At 47.3% G+C, this 19,135-nt stretch overlaps 1 protein-coding gene across 1 annotated transcript; it reads left to right on the top strand.

Moving 5' to 3' along the window:
• The first annotated feature begins 386 nt into the window (after positions 1-386).
• LOC149327766 (uncharacterized) lies at positions 387-8,345 on the top strand. Its single transcript, XM_089564963.1, has 2 exons — positions 387-1,461; positions 8,287-8,345. The coding sequence occupies exons 1-2, from the start codon at positions 387-389 to the stop codon at positions 8,343-8,345; spliced, it is 1,134 nt and encodes a 377-aa protein (XP_089421089.1).
• The last annotated feature ends 10,790 nt before the right edge of the window (positions 8,346-19,135 follow it).

The following is a 19,135-nucleotide window of genomic DNA, read 5'->3' as shown; positions in this document are numbered from 1 at the left end:
CTCTTTTCACTTGTTTCATGTTTGTAGCGATGAGCAGTTCTAAATGATTATAATCCCACTTTTCCATGGGGCGTTTGTCGATTACTTCTTCTATTCCGGCTGATATTAGCGCTATTTGTTCATCGTTTAGTTTTGCGTTGTCTTTTTGACTTCGCTGCATTTCTCTTTTGACTAGGGTTCCCTGTTGTATCCTTCTTTCTTGTTTCAGTTTCGTTTCTTTCAGTGTACATATCGTCATCGTCATTCAATATGATTTCCTATATAAGTGGCTTCACTGTGACGAATAAAAGAGAGTGTTTTTGCATACTGCGCATGCGTGGTCCCGTGTCATGCGTCTGGTCTGAACGAGACACCACATATTGGCGACGAGGATCAGTATCGGAGCCATGTCACTCGTGTGTTTCCCAGCACCGCCCCCTTTCTTGCCTGCACCCGGTGACCCGGCTGTGCCTTGGCAGCAGTGGAAACGCGTATTCCTGAATTTCCTGGAGGCCATTGGCGACGATGAACTGAAGCCGAAGCGTTGCAAGGCAATTCTGCTAAACTCGCTCGGGGTTGAAGGCCAGCGAATATTCTACAGCATCCTTGCACAAGGAGCACACGTGACTGCGGACGCCAAGGCCGAGGACAAGGTGGACAAGGAGGAAGAGGTGGACCAGTTCAAGGACGCGCTTGCTGCACTGGATACGCATTTCGCGAGCGCTACGAATGATTTGGTGGAGCGGCGCCGGTTTCGCCAAAGACGACAACTGCCTGGTGAGACATTTCAAGCATTTACAAACAGTCTTCGGGACCTTGCGTCTACTTGCAATTTTGGCAGTGCTACCGATAGCATGATTCGAGACCAATTACTGGAAGGCACTTCGTCACGAACAACACGTGAACGCATGCTTTATGAAGGGTCTTCGCTTACATTGCAGCGTGCTGTTGACATCGGGACGCAAATTGAGCAAACACAACAAGAGCTCGGGGAATTCGCGCATAGCACTGTGAACAAGATTCAAGATGTGCGAAAAAGGTCAGACTCTGAGCAAAAAAGTTGCTACAGGTGCGGCTCGTCATCACATATGGCTAACTCGACTGCATGTCCGGCGAGGAACAAGCGTTGCCACTCTTGTGGAAAAATTGGTCACTTTTCAAGCATGTGCAAATCGAAGAAAAGGAAATATGCCGTTCGAAAGCCCGAGAAGGCCAACGCCGTCACGGTACTTCAAATCGGGGACCGTAATGCGTCGGCGAAAGATATTCGAGCCAACATTTCTATCGGGAAGATAAGATTGTCGTTGATTGTCGACACAGGCGCTACGGTTTCTTTGCTCAGTGAAGAGCACTACCACAAATATCTAGCCGACACGTACTCATTACGACCGCCGACTGCCAATTTGTGTAACTATTCCGGAGAACAAATCAAGTTAAGCGGTTGCTTTCTTGCTGACGTATCTTGCAAGGGAAACAGAACCAGTGTGCTTTTTCATGTCACAACCAAGGGCACTTCGCTGCTGGGGCTTGATGCCGTTCGGAGCCTGGGAATCACTATCAACGGCTCAACCTTGAATGGCTGCCAGGTGACATGCCCTGATTCACTGCCTTCAGAATTTACGCACCAGTTTGTGCACTTGTTCACGGAACAGTTAGGGCATGTGAAAGGCTTTGTTCACCATGTTAACTGCCGTTCATCTGTGAAACCAGTCGTTGCGAAACTCCGACGCCTGCCGCTCACGCTACGGCAACAGGTATCGGTAGAGATACAACGCCTGCTGGCCGAAGATATAATTGAACCTGTCGACGCATCGGAGTGGATTTCACCGATCGTCGTCGTGAGGAAGAAGGACGGTTCAATTAGGTTGTGTGTGGACCTACGTGAAGTGAACAAGGCAGTAATTGCCGATGCTTTTCCTCTTCCGCATACAGAAGAATTACTTCGTGAACTAGCTGGAGGAACGTGCTTCTCAAAGCTCGACTTAGCGTCGGCATACCACCAGCTAGAACTGACTCCGGAAAGTCGGGGACTAACCACCTTTATCACACACGAAGGATTGTTTCGTTTTAAGATAGTGTGTTTTGGCCTTGCATCTGCCCCTTCAGCCTTTCAGAGAATGATGCAGCATATTTTGAAAGATTGTAAAGGCGTACTTTGTTACATTGATGATGTGATTGTGTGGGGCAAGACACGTGAGGAGCACCACAAGAATCTACACCAGGTGCTAAAACGCATTGGTGATTCAGGTTTGAAGCTCAACCAGAAATGCACATTTGCTGTTTCAGAACTATCCTTTTTAGGGCATACGGTGAGCTCAAAAGGGTTCACACCATTGCAGTCTAAGGTTGACGCTATTGTCAAAGTGCCTGCTCCTCACGATGTTGCCACTTTGAGGTCATTTTCGGGTCTCGCTGGTTACTATGCTCGGTTTGTGCCGCGATTTGCTGATCTCGTCGAGCCGCTTAGAAGGCTCCTGCGGTCTGGTCATCAGTTCACGTGGGATGATGAGGCTGAGCGTAGCTTCCAGCTTGTTAAGACAGCTTTGTCTTCAAGCCCAGTCATACAAATGTTTAACCCAGACCTTGATGTAATTGTTACGACAGATGCTTCTGATAAGGGTCTGGGAGCCGTTCTTCAGCAACGCGATGGTGACAGCGTACGCACGGTGGCCTTCGCATCACGTGCCCTGACTCCTGCTGAGCGGAAGTACTCCGCTGGGGAACGTGAGGCCCTTGCTTATTTCTTCGCGTGCGAGCGCTGGCAAGTCTACTTGTGGGGTAGAAAATTTTTGTTACGTACGGACCACCAGGCACTGGTGACGTTACTTTCAGCTGCCGGTACAGGACGCCGACCTTTGCGTATATCCAGACGGTCAGCTCGACTTTTGTAATATAATTTCGACATAGAGTACCAAAAGGGATCGCAAAATGTCGTGGCCGATGCGCTTTCACGCCTACCTCTTGACTGTGATTCGCAGCAGACGATGCAGGAAGAAATTGTGTCCGTTGTATCAGAGTGCCTAACAAAGGAACGGCTGCAGGTGGCCACTGCTGCAGACAACACACTGCAACAGGTTGTTGTGCACGTGGTACACGGTTGGGCGCCTAGAAAAGCTTTCCCAGCAGAAGTAATGCCGTACTTTAACGTGCGGGAAGAGCTTTCTTTCGTTGATGGGCTTTTGATGCGCGGCGAGCAGGTAGTGGTTCCGAGTGAATTAACCTCGCTCCTGGTTGGTTTTACGCACGAAGGTCACCCAGGAATTGTGAGGACGAAGCAGAGACTACGTGATCTTTACTGGTGGCCGCGTTTGAATAAACAGGTAGAAGAAGCAATTCATTTTTGTCATATCTGCCAGGCCGCGGACAAGTCCGCTAAACCGTCGTTTGCACCGCTGCAGCCGGTGACGTTTACAGCGCTATCATGGCAGAAGTTAGCAATGTATATAGTGGGACCGATTGACTGGGCCCCTTCAAACTGTAGGTACATGATATCGCTGATCGATTATCATTCCAAGTGGCCTGAGGTTGCCTTTTCATCGACAGTGACGTCACAGTGTGGTCGATTTTTTGCAGACTGTGTTCAGCCGAGAAGACTATCCGGAAGAAATTGTCATAGATAATGGGCCTCAGTTTAGATCGCAAATGTTTGACACATTCTTGAGAGGGAGGGGTATTGCGCATGGTTGTTCTTCTCTGTACTATCCACAGGGAAACGGCGCGATTGAACGTTTTAATAGCGTGCTGAAAGATTTCATGCAGGTTGCTCGATTGGAACAACGGCCCCTCCAGGCTGCTGTGGTTGACTATCTCGGCATATATAGGTCCACGCCGCATGCGACCACGGGTGTGTCGCCAGCTAAGTTGCTCCATGGGCGCCAGCCAAGAACAAGACTCAATACAGTCGGTTTGCCGACAAGAGAGGGTGTCCATGCCGGTTCGAATAAAAATGTTCCTGCTAGGGTTAAGGCGAAGCAGATGTATGCAAAACAGTACACGGACAAAAGCATTTGTTGGGCGAGTTGGTGTTTTTGATGATCCATAACTACAGCGCAAACGACAGGACAGAGATGAAGAAGGGACACCACACAGCGCTGTCACATCGACAGCGCTGTGTGGTGTCCCTTCTTTATCTCTGTCCTGTCGTTTGCGCTGTAGTTATGGAGTACACGGACAGGAGGCGAGGTGCGAAAAGACCAGCCTTTAGAGTAGGGGACTTCGTTCGTGTACGCAAGCCAGCAGGCGGTGGGAAAGCGTCGGTAAATTACATCGGACCTTTCAAGATTGTCGGCAGAAAAGGCAAAAATAGCTTTTTGATGAGCGACGGTCGTTGCTGGAACGCGTCTAAACTAGTTCGGGTTCCCTGCATTCAATCGCAGACAATAGAACAATGGGCATGGGAATTGCCTCATGACTACTCGGGTAGCGCTGGGCCTGAAAGCCGCGCAGGCGATGAACAGGGTGAATTGTTGCGATTGCCGGAAACAAGGGCTGAAGTTAATGAAGAAGTGGTTGCTGCTTTAGAGGATTCGGTGGAGCAACCTTTGCGTCGAAGCACTAGGGTACGCCGACCTGTAGAAAGATTTGGGTTTTCTTTACCTGAACAATAAGTGTTTAGTTCGTGTTATTTTGGTTGTTGCAAATTACTATGTTGTATTTTCAAGCGGGAGGCGATGTTGTATCCTTCTTTCTTGTTTCAGTTTCGTTTCTTTCAGTGTACATATCGTCATCGTCATTCAATATGATTTCCTATATAAGTGGCTTCACTGTGACGAATAAAGGAGAGTGTTTTTGCATACTGCGTTTGCGTGGTCCCGTGTCATGCGTCTGGTCTGAACCAGACACCACACTCCCAACTGTAGACTAATACGTTTATGATCACTTCCTAGGCTTTACTTCCCCTCTTCGTCTATTTCCCTTATTGCGACCTTGCTATAGATGCCCTGCGACATTAGAAAGTAGTCAATGGTTGTTTGCCTGTTACGGGATTCCCACGTGATTTGTCCCTCACATTTAGCTTCTCTTATGACAATAACTAGGTTGTGCAGCTCACACAAGTCTATCATTAACTTCCCGTTACAATCTGTGTATCCAGCGGAGGAGCGACGGGAGCGCCCCCTCGAAGGCTACGCGGAGCTCCGCAGAGCCGTTGAAAGCCGCTTCGTGACCCGGCCAACGTCACGAGCGGTTGCAGCCGCACGCTGCCGTCACCTTCCGCGGCAGGCGCACGGAGATCTGTTCATGCTTTGTCGGTGGACTTCTGGTTCCAGGCAGCGAAGAGTGTGCAGCAAACACGAGTTTTCGTCAACTCCCCCAGCAAATTCTCGGGGACGGCTTTGCCCAAAGAATGCGGCGCGCACGGGAAAACCCGGCCGCCATTGTCGGCGCGTACAAAAGTTCATCGCCGATACCTCCGCAGTAGCGCCCCTGCCCCAGCCGGTAAGTCGGAAGCCCTTCTTACGTTGACCTTCTATTTCCAAGGAACACCTCGTTAATGTTGTGTAGCTAACCGGCCCGCTCTGTGTATTAATTGCAAATGTGATAACTACCATATGAGTCCTCACGCTTAGTCGTCGCTTCCTTTATCCTTCGAGCACGGACCCCTCCGTGGATAGCGAGCGGAAACGCTGCATCCGTCGACAACTGTGTTGTGCAGGGGATGGAAGGCTTGACCCCCATAATTCCACAAGTTCAGAGAGTCCTCGACGGCGCGGCCAGCGTGATGTTGCCTGAGTGAAGGCGCGTAGAGCTAGTGTACATAATCCCAGAGTTCGCATAGGTCCGCCATATTTCTTTTCCAAGCATCAAAGCTATGAGGTAAAGCAGCAACTCTTGAGTGGAGAAGACAGGTCTGGTGCACTGGTAGAGCGATTGCAGAATCAATCCGACAGCCGAGCGTCGGCTGCCGAACTTGATTTAGTCTTGCGAAAAAAATTACCGACGATTACGTTATTTCCTAATGCGAAATTTGAGGGCAGCAAATAAGCTGTTTCACCTTTTGGATAGATTGAGGCAAAGAAATCGAGCAACACATGTATGTGCTATCACAGAATTTTTTTTTTATTTTTCACACGTATTCCTTTAACAAAGACTCCACTAACAGTTCTTGACAGTCATGAATGAAGCTTTGTGGTCGGAGAAATAGACTGATATATGTTCGACTTGGTACACCAATGCTTGATTCTCAAAGACGAGATCTATACAAGTGCCTCGCGAGGTTGTCACAGCCGTGGGACGCGTTACGAGCGAGAGGAACGGGATGTTCTCCAGCGTAAGTGTTAGGAAATTGCTGTTTGTCTTTATGTCAACATTAAAGTCCCCTACTACTAAGATCGGTGTGGATCGATGGACGGTTAATGCGAGTTGCAGGAAGTGCACGACGTCTTTCGTGAGTGCGGTAGGGGCGAAGTAGGCAGCTACTACCAGCAAGCCGTTGGGCAACTTTGCGGCGCACAGTTCGCCAACTTCATGTGACGTGCCAAACATTTCGACTGGTATTGCAGAGAGACCTGTGCGCAAGTAGATAGCGACTCCCGCCGCTCTGTTGTGGTCTCTGCGAGCACCACAGCAGTATAGGAAATCTATGATTTAGAGAGGCTCTTCGGGATCCATCCAGGTTTCAGCAAAGCAAAGTACAGAGGAATGGCGCAGAATGTGATCGTGGTGTACGTCCTTGGCATGTGCGGCAAGGGAGCGTACGTTAAGAATGTGGTTGTGAATGATGAATCAAGTGCTGCCAGCGAATGACGCGTCCATTGGCTGTCTGCGTGTGTTACTGATGTGTGGTTAACATGTTAAGCTTCGCCTGTAAGAGTGGAACGCGACAGCGTGTTGCAACGCTGCCAGGGAGTCCACAGAACGCCATCGCCAATTCGGCTGTACGCCTTGCTGGACGGTAAATTTATTTTTTGAGGAAAGGAAATGTATCTCTCTCGCATATCTGGGTGGACACCTGCACCTCGCCGTACGGGAAAGGGGGAAGATGGGAGTGAACGAAGACGCCGTATTAGCTAGACGCGCCTTTGTTCATTCCAAACCATTCAGCTGGCATTACGGAGTGGCTAGCGTGCTCGTATCGCACTCCGGAGACCCTGGTTCGATTCCCCAACTCGACCAATTTCGTTCTCGGTTTTATTGATTTATGCGGTCTAACTAGAAAGGTTAATTAGGCTATTTCATATTTATATTCTTGTATATCTATCCATCGTGTTCTGTCATTAACCTGTTAATTGTTGGAACTGTCTAGGATGTTCGACACAACGTATATGAAACGAGCAACGTCTTACTGAGTGGGGAAGTGCGTGGTGGTGGAGGGAACGCGGCTTCGTACTTATCTGTTTTTTTCAGCAGCGTCTCCTTCCGCGGACGCTGTTGTCGCTGCGGCGCGCGTCTTTCTTTTCTTTTCTTCTGACCTCTTCATTCTCCTCTATATTAATTAGGCTAATTGATTAATTAAGCAATTAACTAAACTCAGTCCAACTTAGGTGCAGCATCACTATACGATCCCTTTGATTGGTTGCATGGTTACTAGCCAAAGTACAATTGGCCCCATTCTAAATTCGCGCACTGTGACGTCACGAGCATTTCGACCAATAGAAAAGCGTGACATTGGGGGCGGAGCTGGTTACGAGGCCGACGCCGACGACGACGCGAAACCCAGGAACGGACGCCAAAGAGCTGCGCTCTAAAAAAAATTCAGGGGGGCACTTTGTTGACCTAAAGTGCGGTGAGGCGAAAGCCTTAACCGCCGTGTTGCTGCCTGTGTCACTGATGTGTGGTTAAGATGTTAAGCTTCGCCTCTAAGAGTGTAACGCGACAGAGTCTTCAACGCTAAATGCTAGGGAGTTCATAGAACGCCATCGCCCATTCGGCTGTACGCCTTGCTCGACGGCAAATTGGTTTTTGAGGAAAGGAAATGTTCCTCTCTCGCATATCTCGGTGGACACCTGAACCTCGCCGTAAGGGAAGGGAGGAAGATTTGTTTATTTGTTTACAATACTGCCAGTCCCATCAGGGACCATAGCAGGCGGGCGAACAAAAATGACAAAGAAGATAAAAATTTGAGCAGTGCACTCTGGAATTCATCAAAAAAAGATGAATACAAATCAAACACAGGTGAACAGAAAGGAACAAGCAAAATAAAATAAAGGCAAACATTAGCAAGGAAAAAAGAAAAATACATGCCTAGGAGTCAGGTGGAGCATTTCCATAAGGAATTCAATTAGAGCACATGGGAACACAGAAGCGGAAAGAGGGCGCGGCACTTGCTTGTGGGACAGCATGGCTAAATGCCTTCTGTTGGTTTTGCAGGTCGTGTGGTGGATTTTGGACGCGACAACGAGCACTTCACATGGATGGGCTACCATTGAACCTGCCGGATCATCTAGAAAGCAGCGTGACACAAGATGCAACTGCCCGCGTACTACCCGTGCACGCATTCCCGCTTGCTCATCTGGAAAACGCGACGGTGGAACTGCGTTTTGCCGAGAAGAAACACCACCGGACAATTACGTCATCTGCGGCGGATCTACAAAAGCGGCAGTCCTGCGCGGGCCTCTTCAGAGGGCACGGCACTTGCTTGTGGGACAGCATGCCTAAACGCCTTCTGCTGGTTTGCAGGTTAGTTCCTGGCATAATGTTCTTTCTAACAGAAACGACAATAGATTTGTAGTAGTCCTGACATGGTCTCCCAGGTGTCGCGCAATTTTTAGTGATTGATGGACAGTGTTGTTGTTGCGGTTGACGTCGGGTGATATTGAGGAGAATCCCGGGCCTACAACAGAGGAATACTTGCAGATGATTGCAAAGAATCAGGCAGAAACGGATCGCAAATTGAAAGCTATCCAAGACCAAATCGGTGAGCTTAATGCAAGGACGGAAGGGTTATCGGACTTTATGGCGGCATTCAAGGAAATGAGTACAAGAATTGATACCCTTGAGTCTATCATCAAAGAGCAAGCTAAAAAGTTAGTGGAATTTGAAAGCCGCGGCCGGCGTAACAATCTTTTATTTTTTGGGCTCCCTGAACAAGCCACTGAGTCAGAGTTAGATCTGAGAATAACGGTTGCAGACAATATTTTCGACAAGGATCTTGATGTTCAGGTTACTTCAGTCGAAAGAATTCATCGCCTAGGAAGAAAGAAAACAGGAGCTACTAGACCAGTAGTTATGAAATTCTATGATTCTTTAGAAAAAGACAGCGTTCTTAAAAACTGCCACAAACTTAAAGGCACATCTGTTAACGTCAGCAATGAATACGCAAAAGATATTGTACAAGTTCGAAGGAATTTGTGGCAGTTTGCTGCTGTCGAGCGATTTAACGGACAAAAGGTATCGCTGGTTCACGATAAAGTGAAGATAGATGACCGTTTATACTCTTGGGACGACACTCGAAACGAGCGTTTGCTCTGCCGGACCTAACGTAAGGGTGCTCGAAACACCCACAACGAATCGGAGACAGCAAATGACAGCCATAATCGATCACCTTCCAGAAGTGAAAATAATTCATAGCTCAGGATAGTTCTGCTGAATGCTCGCAGAATTCTTAACAAGGTCACAGAATTGGAATTTTTATTGTTCTCAGAGTAGCCGCATGTCGTTTGCATAACGGAAACATGGCTCAACAGTGATGTTTCTTCTGATTGCATTGTTCCTCCTGGTTATACAATGCTCAGATGGGATCGAGATTCCCGTGGGGGTGGTGAGGCCATTATTGTCAAGTCATCGCTCTCAGTTTCCACGATTACGAGCGAAATGCCGGAGTCAGTGTGGTGCAAAATTATGTTTTCTGGTGCTGCGTACGTCATAGGAGCAATTTACCGGCCACCGAATACTTCACCCGACTTTCTCGATAAGTTAAATGAGTTTCTTTTCAGAACTAAGAGCACCCGCCTATTAATGACTGCCTATTTCAACTTGCCACATATTGATTGCGGATGGACTACGTCTGGGCATACAGAAATTTCTAGCGCGGAAAAATTACTGGATATGGCTTTCTTTTACAATTTGCGACAAGTAGCTGGACAACCTACACGGATATCGTCTCAGTCAGAGTCATTACTAGACAAGCAGAACTTTTTGCTGGGCTAGTTGGTTCATTGTGATAAGAGTGAAAACAGCGCGAAAGAATCCCGAAGGCGAAACGAAGAAGGGACAGGTTCGTGTTCCCTTTCTCGTGTTCCTCGTGTTCCCTTAAACGTTCGTTTAAGGCAACGTTCTTTTAAGGGAACACGAGCGTGCACTTGAAAAAGGCACTGACTCTAATCTCGCCCTTCATTGCAAAGAATGCAAATGCATGCCTCGTTTACGCGATACTGTCGTTCTAGATAGAAGTAGACACAGCGGAACCCGGGAGTTAAAGGAAGCCTTCTTTATGAAAAGAAAGGGCTTGGAATGTGTCAGTGACGTGTCAAAATCATTGTACGGGAGTGAACTTGCCTTTTTAGAACTACATTGCTAAGTTTTTATTGCTGATTATGTGTGTTTCAATCATTCAGTATTTTCTGTTTCATCGTTTTATTGTTAAGGTCTGCCGCCGCGGTGGCCCAGTGGTTATGGTGCTCGGCTGCTGACCCGAAAGACGCGGCTTCGATCCCGGCTGCGGCGGCTAGAATTTCTTTGGAGGAGAAATTCTGGAGGCCCTTGTACTGTGCGATGTCAGTGCACGTTAAAGAAACCCAGGTGGTCGAAATTTCCGGAGCCCTCCACTACGGCGTCTCTCATAGCCTTAGTCGCTTTGGGACGTTAAACCCCATAAACCAAAATAAACCAAACCATTGTTAAGGTCTCTGCACGTTTTTAGCCCCACGATGTCATATTCAGCCAGTTTTTATTCCTTTCACAATTTCATTTCGTCAGTTTTTATCGCTTTTATCCTTGTTACCTGCTACTGATGTTTTATCCGTTTTTATGGTTATTTACACCTTGTTACTTTCACTGTTCATAGTCATCAAGTGTATCTATTTTTGTTATCATCGCTTGGTTGATTCAATTCACTTTTAGCTTGTTCACCCTGTTATGTTTCTTGCTTTTATGGTTCTTTACACCATGTGACGTTGACTCCATCTGATTATCTTTGCCACTGCCTTCCTATATATTGTCCGAGTTTCGCTCAATAAAAATTCAGTTGCCAGTTCAGCGCTCTTTCCTGTCCCTTCTTCGTTTCGCCTTCGGGCTTCTTTCGCGCTGTTTTCACTCTTACCATTACTAGACTTGGTGTTCCTCTCAAATAGCAATAGCTGCAGGCCTCATAAGCTGCGATCGGACGAGCGGAGCCAGCAGTTCGGCGGCAGTGCACATAGCGCATGCATCTAAAGAAATCTTCTCTTACAGGACAACTCTTGCTCACGGACCACAGTACCTACGGGCGCCACGTGCAAGTCTGCTGTCTACCGACCACCACCGACTGCATCAGCATTTTCCCGGGCAAGACTGCGCAGCTGTTGTGTGCCTCAAAGGGGCGTCAACAGCAATAGCTGCAGGCTTCATAAGCTGCGATCGGACGAGCGGAGCCAGCAGTTCGGCGGCAGTGCACATAGCGCATGCATCTAAAGAAATCTGCTCTTACAGGACAACTCTTGCTCACGGACCACAGTACCTACGGGCGCCACGTGCAAGTCTGCTGTCTACCGATCACCACCGACTGCATCAGCATTTTCCCGGACAAGACTGCGCAGCTGTTGTGTGCCTCAAAGGGGCGTCAACAGCAATAGCTGCAGGCTTCATAAGCTGCGATCGGACGAGCGGAGCCAGCAGCTCGGCGGCAGTGCACATAGGGCATGCATCTAAAGAAATCTGCTCTTACAGGACAACTCTTGCTCACGGACCACTGTACCTACGGGCGCCACGTGCAAGTCTGCTGTCTACCGACCACCACCGACTACATAAACATTTTCCCGGACAAGACTGCGCAGCTGTTGTGTGCCTCAAAGGGGCGTCAACAGCAATAGCTGCAGGCTTCATAAGCTGCGATCGGACGGGCGGAGCCAGCAGTTCGGCGGCAGTGCACATAGCGCATGCATCTAAAGAAATCTGCTCTTACAGGACAACTCTTGCTCACGGACCACAGTACCTACGGGCGCCACGTGCAAGTCTGCTGTCTACCGACCACCACCGACAGCATCAGCATTTTCCCGGGCAAGACTGCGCAGCTGTTGTGTTCCTCAAAGGGGTGTCAACAGCAATAACTGCAGGCTTCATAAGCTGCGATCGGACGAGCGGAGCCAGCAGTTCGGCGGCAGTGCACATAGGGCATGCATCTAAAGAAATCTGCTCTTACAGGACAACTCTTGCTCACGGACCACAGTACCTACGGGCGCCACGTGCAAGTCTGCTGTCTACCGACCACCACCGACTGCATCAGCATTTTCCCCGACAAGACTGCGCAGCTGTTGTGTGCCTCAAAGGGGCGTCAACAGCAATAGCTGCAGGCTTCATAAGCTGCGATCGGACGAGCGGAGCCAGCAGTTCGGCGGCAGTGCACATAGCGCATGCATCTAAAGAAATCTGCTCTTACAGAACAACTCTTGCTCACGGACCACAGTACCTACGGGCGCCACGTGCAAGTCTGCTGTCTACCGACCACCACCGACTGCATCAGCATTTTCCCGCGCAAGACTGCGCAGCTGTTGTGTGCCTCAAAGGGGCGTCAACAGCAATAGCTGCAGGCTTCATAAGCTGCGATCGGACGAGCGGAGCCAGCAGCTCGGCGGCAGTGCACATAGGGCATGCACCTAAAGAAATCTGCTCTTACAGGACAACTCTTGCTCACGGACCACAGTACCTACGGGCGCCACGTGCAAGTCTGCTGTCTACCGACCACCACCGAATGCATCAGCATTTCCCCGGACAAGACTGCGCAGCTGTTGTGTGCCTCAAAGGGGCGTCAACAGCAATAGCTGCAGGCTTCATAAGCTGCGATCGGACGGGCGGAGCTAGCAGCTCGGCGGCAGTGCACATAGGGCATGCATTTAAAGAAGTCTGCTCTTACAGGACAACTCTTGCTCACGGACCACAGTACCTACGGGCGCCAAGTGCAAGTCTGCTGTCTACCGACCACCACCGACTGCATCAGCATTTTCCCGGACAAGACTGCGCAGCTGTTGTGTGCCTCAAAGGGGCGTCAACAGCAATAGCTGCAGGCTTCATAAGCTGCGATCGGACGAGCGGAGCCAGCAGCTCGGAGGCAGTGCACATAGGGCATGCATTTAAAGAAATCTGCTCTTACAGGACAACTCTTGCTCACGGACCACAGTACCTACGGGCGCCACGTGCGTCTGCTGTCTACCGACCACCACCGACTGCATCAGCATTTTCCCGGACAAGACTGCGCAGCTGTTGTGCGCCTCAAGGGGGCGTCAACAGCTTCCATGACATGGACAGCTTACGTGGACGACACATGTGACACCTTGCCACATCACCGCTCCTGGACACCCCCTGTCAAGTGGCACTGCAGTCTGCGGCTATAAATTGGCATCATCGAGCTGCGGAGGACTTTTTGGCAGCAGCGGTGGCCACGGAACCTACGTCCTAATTTCACTCCTGTACTGTTACAGAGCTACTGTGCGCACGGAAGAGCCTCCGCTACGACACGTGTGGTTTCCCGCGTGTTCTATCATCGCAACTGAACTGCTGCATCCCGCCTGGCGCTGCTGGCTTCCATGACATGGACAGCTTACGTGGACGACACATGTGACACCTTGCCACATCACCGCTCCTGGACACCCCCTGTCAAGTGGCACTGCAGTCTGCGGCTGTAAATTGGCATCATCGAGCTGCGGAGGACTTTTTGGCAGCAGCGGTGGCCACGGAACCTACGTCCTAATTTCACTCCGGTACTGTTACAGGTTTGTGCTTGCACGCTTCTTTTTTATCTCCTTTTGTTGTTGCTGCTGCTGCTGCTGCTGCTGCCAGAGTTGTTCTCATGTCTGATGCTGCGAAGTGCCCTAGCTGCGAAGAGCAGCTGGATGAGACCAGTGACAGCGTATCCTGTAGTGTGTGCGCTGGTGCATATCACACTGGCAGTTGTGCAGGTGTTTCTGAGGCGACATTGAAATCGAAAGGCGAAGTATACCGAAGCAACTGGAAGTGTCAACAATGTAGAAATGCAGGAAAATCTCGCACAGAAAAAGTAGAAAAAACGGAAGTCCCTAATCAGCAGGCTTTGTGGTCAATGCTCGTAAGCATAAATGAAAAACTGGATGTGTTACTTCCACTAAGAGAGACAGTAGGTGGCATTGAAACTTCAGTTCAGTTCATGTCTGATCAGATGACCGAGTTGTTAACCCGCACGGAACAGAATGAGCGTGATATCAAAGATCTCAGGGCAAGAATCGCGAAACTTGAAACTGAAGAGCGAAATCTCGACAGCCTTACGCTTCAGCTAGATGACCTCGAATGGCGCAACAGGCGACCTAACCTTGAATTTCACGGCACCAGAAAAACTGAAAACGAAAACTTGCTAGCTAAGATAAACGAGCCAGCCGTCAAGAATGACCTACTACCGCTATCTGACAATGATGTGTGTACTGTTCACCGATTGCCGGCAAAGAAGGACAAGATTTCTGGCATCATCTGTCGATTCACAAATCAAAAGGTCAGAGATGTGTGGTGGTCCAAAAGGCGTCTAGTAAGCAGCGTCGATGAAGAAATAAGGATCTTTGAAAACTTGACAAAGCGAAATCGGGAACTTTTGAAGGAGGTGAAAGAATGGGCAAAGACTGCGGGTACAAGTATGTCTGGCACAAAAACGGCAAAATTCTTATCAGAAAGATTGACGGTGCGAACGCGATTGTCGTATCCGATAGAAGTGAGCTTGCGAAGCTTACCTGAGCCATTCTTTCTCGCTCTTTTCATTTGACACTTTGGCGAACAATGCATTCCGTCTCGGATAGATATGTTATACCAAGTGACTTCGCGAATCATCTTGGCCCAGCCTTTCTAAAGTCCTTCAAATGCCTCCATCTAAATGGCCAATCAATTAGACACAAAGTACCTAGTTTAACTGTCCTGCTACAACAATTAGATGTTCCATTCAATGTTATTATGATAACAGAAACCTGGTGTACAGATGATTCAGAAGCACCTCGGTTTCCCAACTATCAAACATTCTTCTTAAACCGTGATGTAGGCCGTGGTGGTGGCGTTTGTTTGTTAATTAAAAGTGAACATGAACCTAAGCTTTTACCGCAGTTTACTCGGACCACAACAGATTATGAAGTTCTATCAGTGCTTGCAGAAAATTCTCTTTTCGTTGTTTGTTATCGGCCACCCCAGGGTTGCATTCCTGTTTTCCTTGGTTTCCTTGAGTCGTTGTTTTCCTTTGTCATCGACAAGAGACTTACGTTCGTTTGTGGTGGAGACATGAACATAAACATGTGCTCTAATGACAGTTGTAAGAAAAGTTTTGACCTATTACTAAAAGTGAGCGGGCTTTCTAATGTGCTTCAGCTACCAACGCGCATAACAACTAGATCATCGTCACTTATAGATCTGTTTGTAACAAACGCTATCAATAAGTCAACTAAATGCGGAGTAATTGTTTCAGACATTAGCGATCATCTGCCGATATTCTTGTGTTTGAAGGGAAAACTAAAAAATAAGACTATACAGTCATTCTCTTATCAAGCGATCACGGAAGAAAGCCTTCTCGCTTTTAGACAACGTGCATCTGAAGCTGATTGGGAAGCTATTCTCTCTAAACGTGACGCGAACGAGGCTTATGAATACTTCCTCGCTATATTGAAACCAATGTACACTGCCTGTTTCCCAACAAAGACTTTTAAGCGGACTAAAAAAACCCGCAAACCATGGCTCACACCTGATCTCCTGCTTAAGATAAAAAAGAAGAATGGACTCTACCATAAATTTATCAGGACAAAAGAGATGGATGATTTGTCTATTTTCAAAGCATATCGTAACTGCCTAAACAAAGAACTTGGGAAAGCTAGGAATGAATATTTCGAAAATGATTTCGAATCAACTAAAGGGCGTAGTGACCTTGTTTGGAAAAAAACTTAACAAACTTATAGCTAATGATACTGCTGCCAGAGGAATTTCTTCAGTGAAATTAAATGGGGTACAGGTGTCTGACCAGGGTTTAGCGAACGAGTTTAATAAGTACTTTGTTGGCCTTTGCCGCGACACGGACGTAGACAATGACTTGAATTGTGTCCCACTACTAGACAAAACGATATATCTTAATCCTGTTAATGAAGCCGAAATAATGACTATTTTCACAGAGCTTAAAAATAGTACTTCATGCGATATTGATGGACTACAGATACGGCCCATAAGATCGATTCTCGACATTATTTTGCCCTACATAACCCATATAATTAATCTATGTATTGCAAATGCTGTTTTTCCTCACGAAATGCAAGTTGCCCGCTGTTCTGTACTTTTTAAGAAGGGTGATAGGAACCAGCTGGGCGATTACCGCCCGATATCAATTCTTCCAATATTCTCAAAGGTACTTGAAAAAGCGCTTCATAAACGCTTTGCGGCATTTGTATCCAGACACCACATACTTACCAAATCACAATATGAATTTAGAAAGCACCTTTCCACAGAATTTCCACTGTTAGATCAGAAGGAATATATACTAAAACAATTTGAACAGAATAGGATAGTTTTAGGAATATTCATTGATTTCACAAAGGCCTTTGACCTTATAAATCATCAATTACTTCTCCAGAAGCTTGAACGCTACGGCTTCCGCGGGCACGCAGCATCGATAGTTAAGTCATATCTTCAATATCGCCGGCAGGCTGTTAGTGTAAATGGCTTCATGTCTGAAACTCTCCCTGTTCGCTGCGGTGTACCGCAAGGGAGTATACTCGGTCCTTTTCTTTTCAATCTTTATATTAATGACATCGCCAATGTATTTCCCTTCACAAAATTTATTATATATGCAGACGATACCAGCATGTTCTTGGCTGGTGAAAATGCTAATGAATTAATAGATACTGCAAACTGCATGCTCGAACATCTAGACCAGTGGACACAAAAGAATGCATTACAAATTAATGTAAACAAAACAAAAGCAGTTATCTTCCGGGCCAAGAAAAAACAACTTCACCTGACAAAGCAATTATGTTTGCGATCTTGTCCACTGGAAATAGTGGCACATTTCAGAACCCTGGGGGTTGTCTTTAATCAGCAAATGTCCTGGGACGATCACATAGCCCACATAACTTCTAAGTTGTCGCAAATAATTGGTATACTCCATCGCAACCGTGAAATCTTGCCGTCTTGTGTTATGATGTTAGTTTATCACTCTTTATTCCATTCTCGCTTTAACTACTGTAGCCTTATCTGGGGTACTACAACACAGGAAAATCTGAGCAAATTACTCGTATTGCAAAAAAAGGCAATGCGAATTGTTAAGAGATTACCAAGGTTACATTACACAGGAGAAATATTTTTAGAGCACAAAATTATACCAGTAACAAAAATCTATGACTATCGCCTTAGCCGAACACTTAAACAGGAATTTTTGAATAAAACGTCTTTTATTCAAAATATTTCAGGCCTGAAAAGGCGCGAACAAACTTATGAAACAAGAAATAATGACATGTGGCAAACTAATACATTTCGAACAACGTACGGTCTGCAGACTTTAGAAAACCGTCTTCCACGACTTCTTAATGATCTACTAAAACAGAATATAACACCCCAATGTGTAACATTTCAGAGACTTCTAACTTACTTTCTTTGTAGACATTTCATGTAATTCTTCATGCAACGAAAACAGCCGCCTTGGAACTGTTGGTGTTCCTGGCTCGTATTCATATGTTTTCTATTAAAGCGTCTTTACCATGTAATTGCATTGTGCTAAATATTAGAATTACTTAATTCTTTTTGCCTTGTGTTTATGGTTTTGTACTGCTTTAAATATATGTGCCAGGTGCATCTGTTTTGTAACATGTTTCTGTACTGTCTTTTAGTGCGGTGTGCTCATCGCACGTATTTTCCCTTTACCTTGTATATTTTGTTTTTGCGCCACTTTGCATGCTGCCAAAAAGGGGGGCCGTTGCTCTGTCAAGCTGTTGAAAGACAGCTTTTACTTCGGTCCCCTGCATCATCATGTACAACGTGGTGATGAAATAAACATTATTATTATTATTATTATTATTATTATTATTATTATTATTATTATTATTATTATTATTATTATTATTATTATTATTATTATTATTATTATTATTATTATTATTATTATTATTATTATTATTATTATTATTATTATTATTATTATTATTATTATTATTATAGCCGCAGGCTTCACAAGCTGCGATCGGACGAGCGCAGCCAGCAGTTCGGCGGCAGTGCACATAGGGCATGCATTTAAAGAAATATGCTCTTACAGGACAACTCTTGCTCACGGACCACAGTACCTACGGGCGCCACGTGCAAGTCTGCTGTCTAGCGACCACCACCGACTGCATCAGCATTTTCCCGGACAAGACTGCGCAGCTGTTGTGTGTTTCAAAGGGGCGTCACAGCAATAGCTGCAGGCTTCATAAGCTGCGCTCGGACGAGCGGAGCCAGCAGTTCGGCGACAGTGCACATAGGGCATGCATCTAAAGAAATCTGCTCTTACAAGACAACTCTTGCTCACGGACCACCGTACCTACGGGCGCCACGTGCAAGTCTGCTGTCTACCGACCACCACCGACTGCATCAGCATCTTCCCGGACAAGACTGCGCAGCTGTTGTGTGCCTCAAAGGGGCGTCAACAGCAATAGCTGCAGGCTTCATAAGCTGCGATCGGACGAGCGGAGCCAGCAGTTTGGTGGCAGTGCACATAGGGCATGCATCTAAAGAAATCTGCTCTTGCAGGACAACACTTGCTCACGGACCACAGTACCTACGGGCGCCACGTGCAAGTCTGCTGTCTACCGACCACCACCGACTGCATCAGCATTTTCCCGGACAAGACTACGCAGCTGTTGTGTGCCTCAAAGGGGCGTCAACAGCAATAGCTGCAGGCTTCATAAGCTGCGATCGGACGAGCGGAGCCAGCAGTTCGGCGGCAGTGCACATAGGGCATGCATTTAAAGAAATCTGCTCTTACAGGACAACTCTTGCTCACGGACCACAGTACCTACGGGCGCCACGTGCAAGTCTGCTGTCTACCGACCACCACCGACTGCATCAG

Source organism: Amblyomma mixtum, chromosome 10, assembly GCF_055824585.1.
Source record: "Amblyomma mixtum isolate Tamu chromosome 10, ASM5582458v1, whole genome shotgun sequence".
NCBI lineage: Eukaryota > Metazoa > Arthropoda > Arachnida > Ixodida > Ixodidae > Amblyomma > Amblyomma mixtum.
Note: the sequence above shows the minus strand (reverse complement) of the source record. Positions and strands in the feature narration are given on the sequence as shown.

Coding starts and splice junctions, on each gene's coding strand:
- LOC149327766 (XM_089564963.1), top strand. CDS start 387: ATGTCACTCGTGTGTTTCCCAGCACCGCCCCCTTTCTTGCCTGCACCC. Junction 1,462..8,286: donor TTGCAAGGGAAACAGAACCA/GTGTGCTTTTTC, acceptor TTGGTTTTGCAG/GTCGTGTGGTGGATTTTGGA.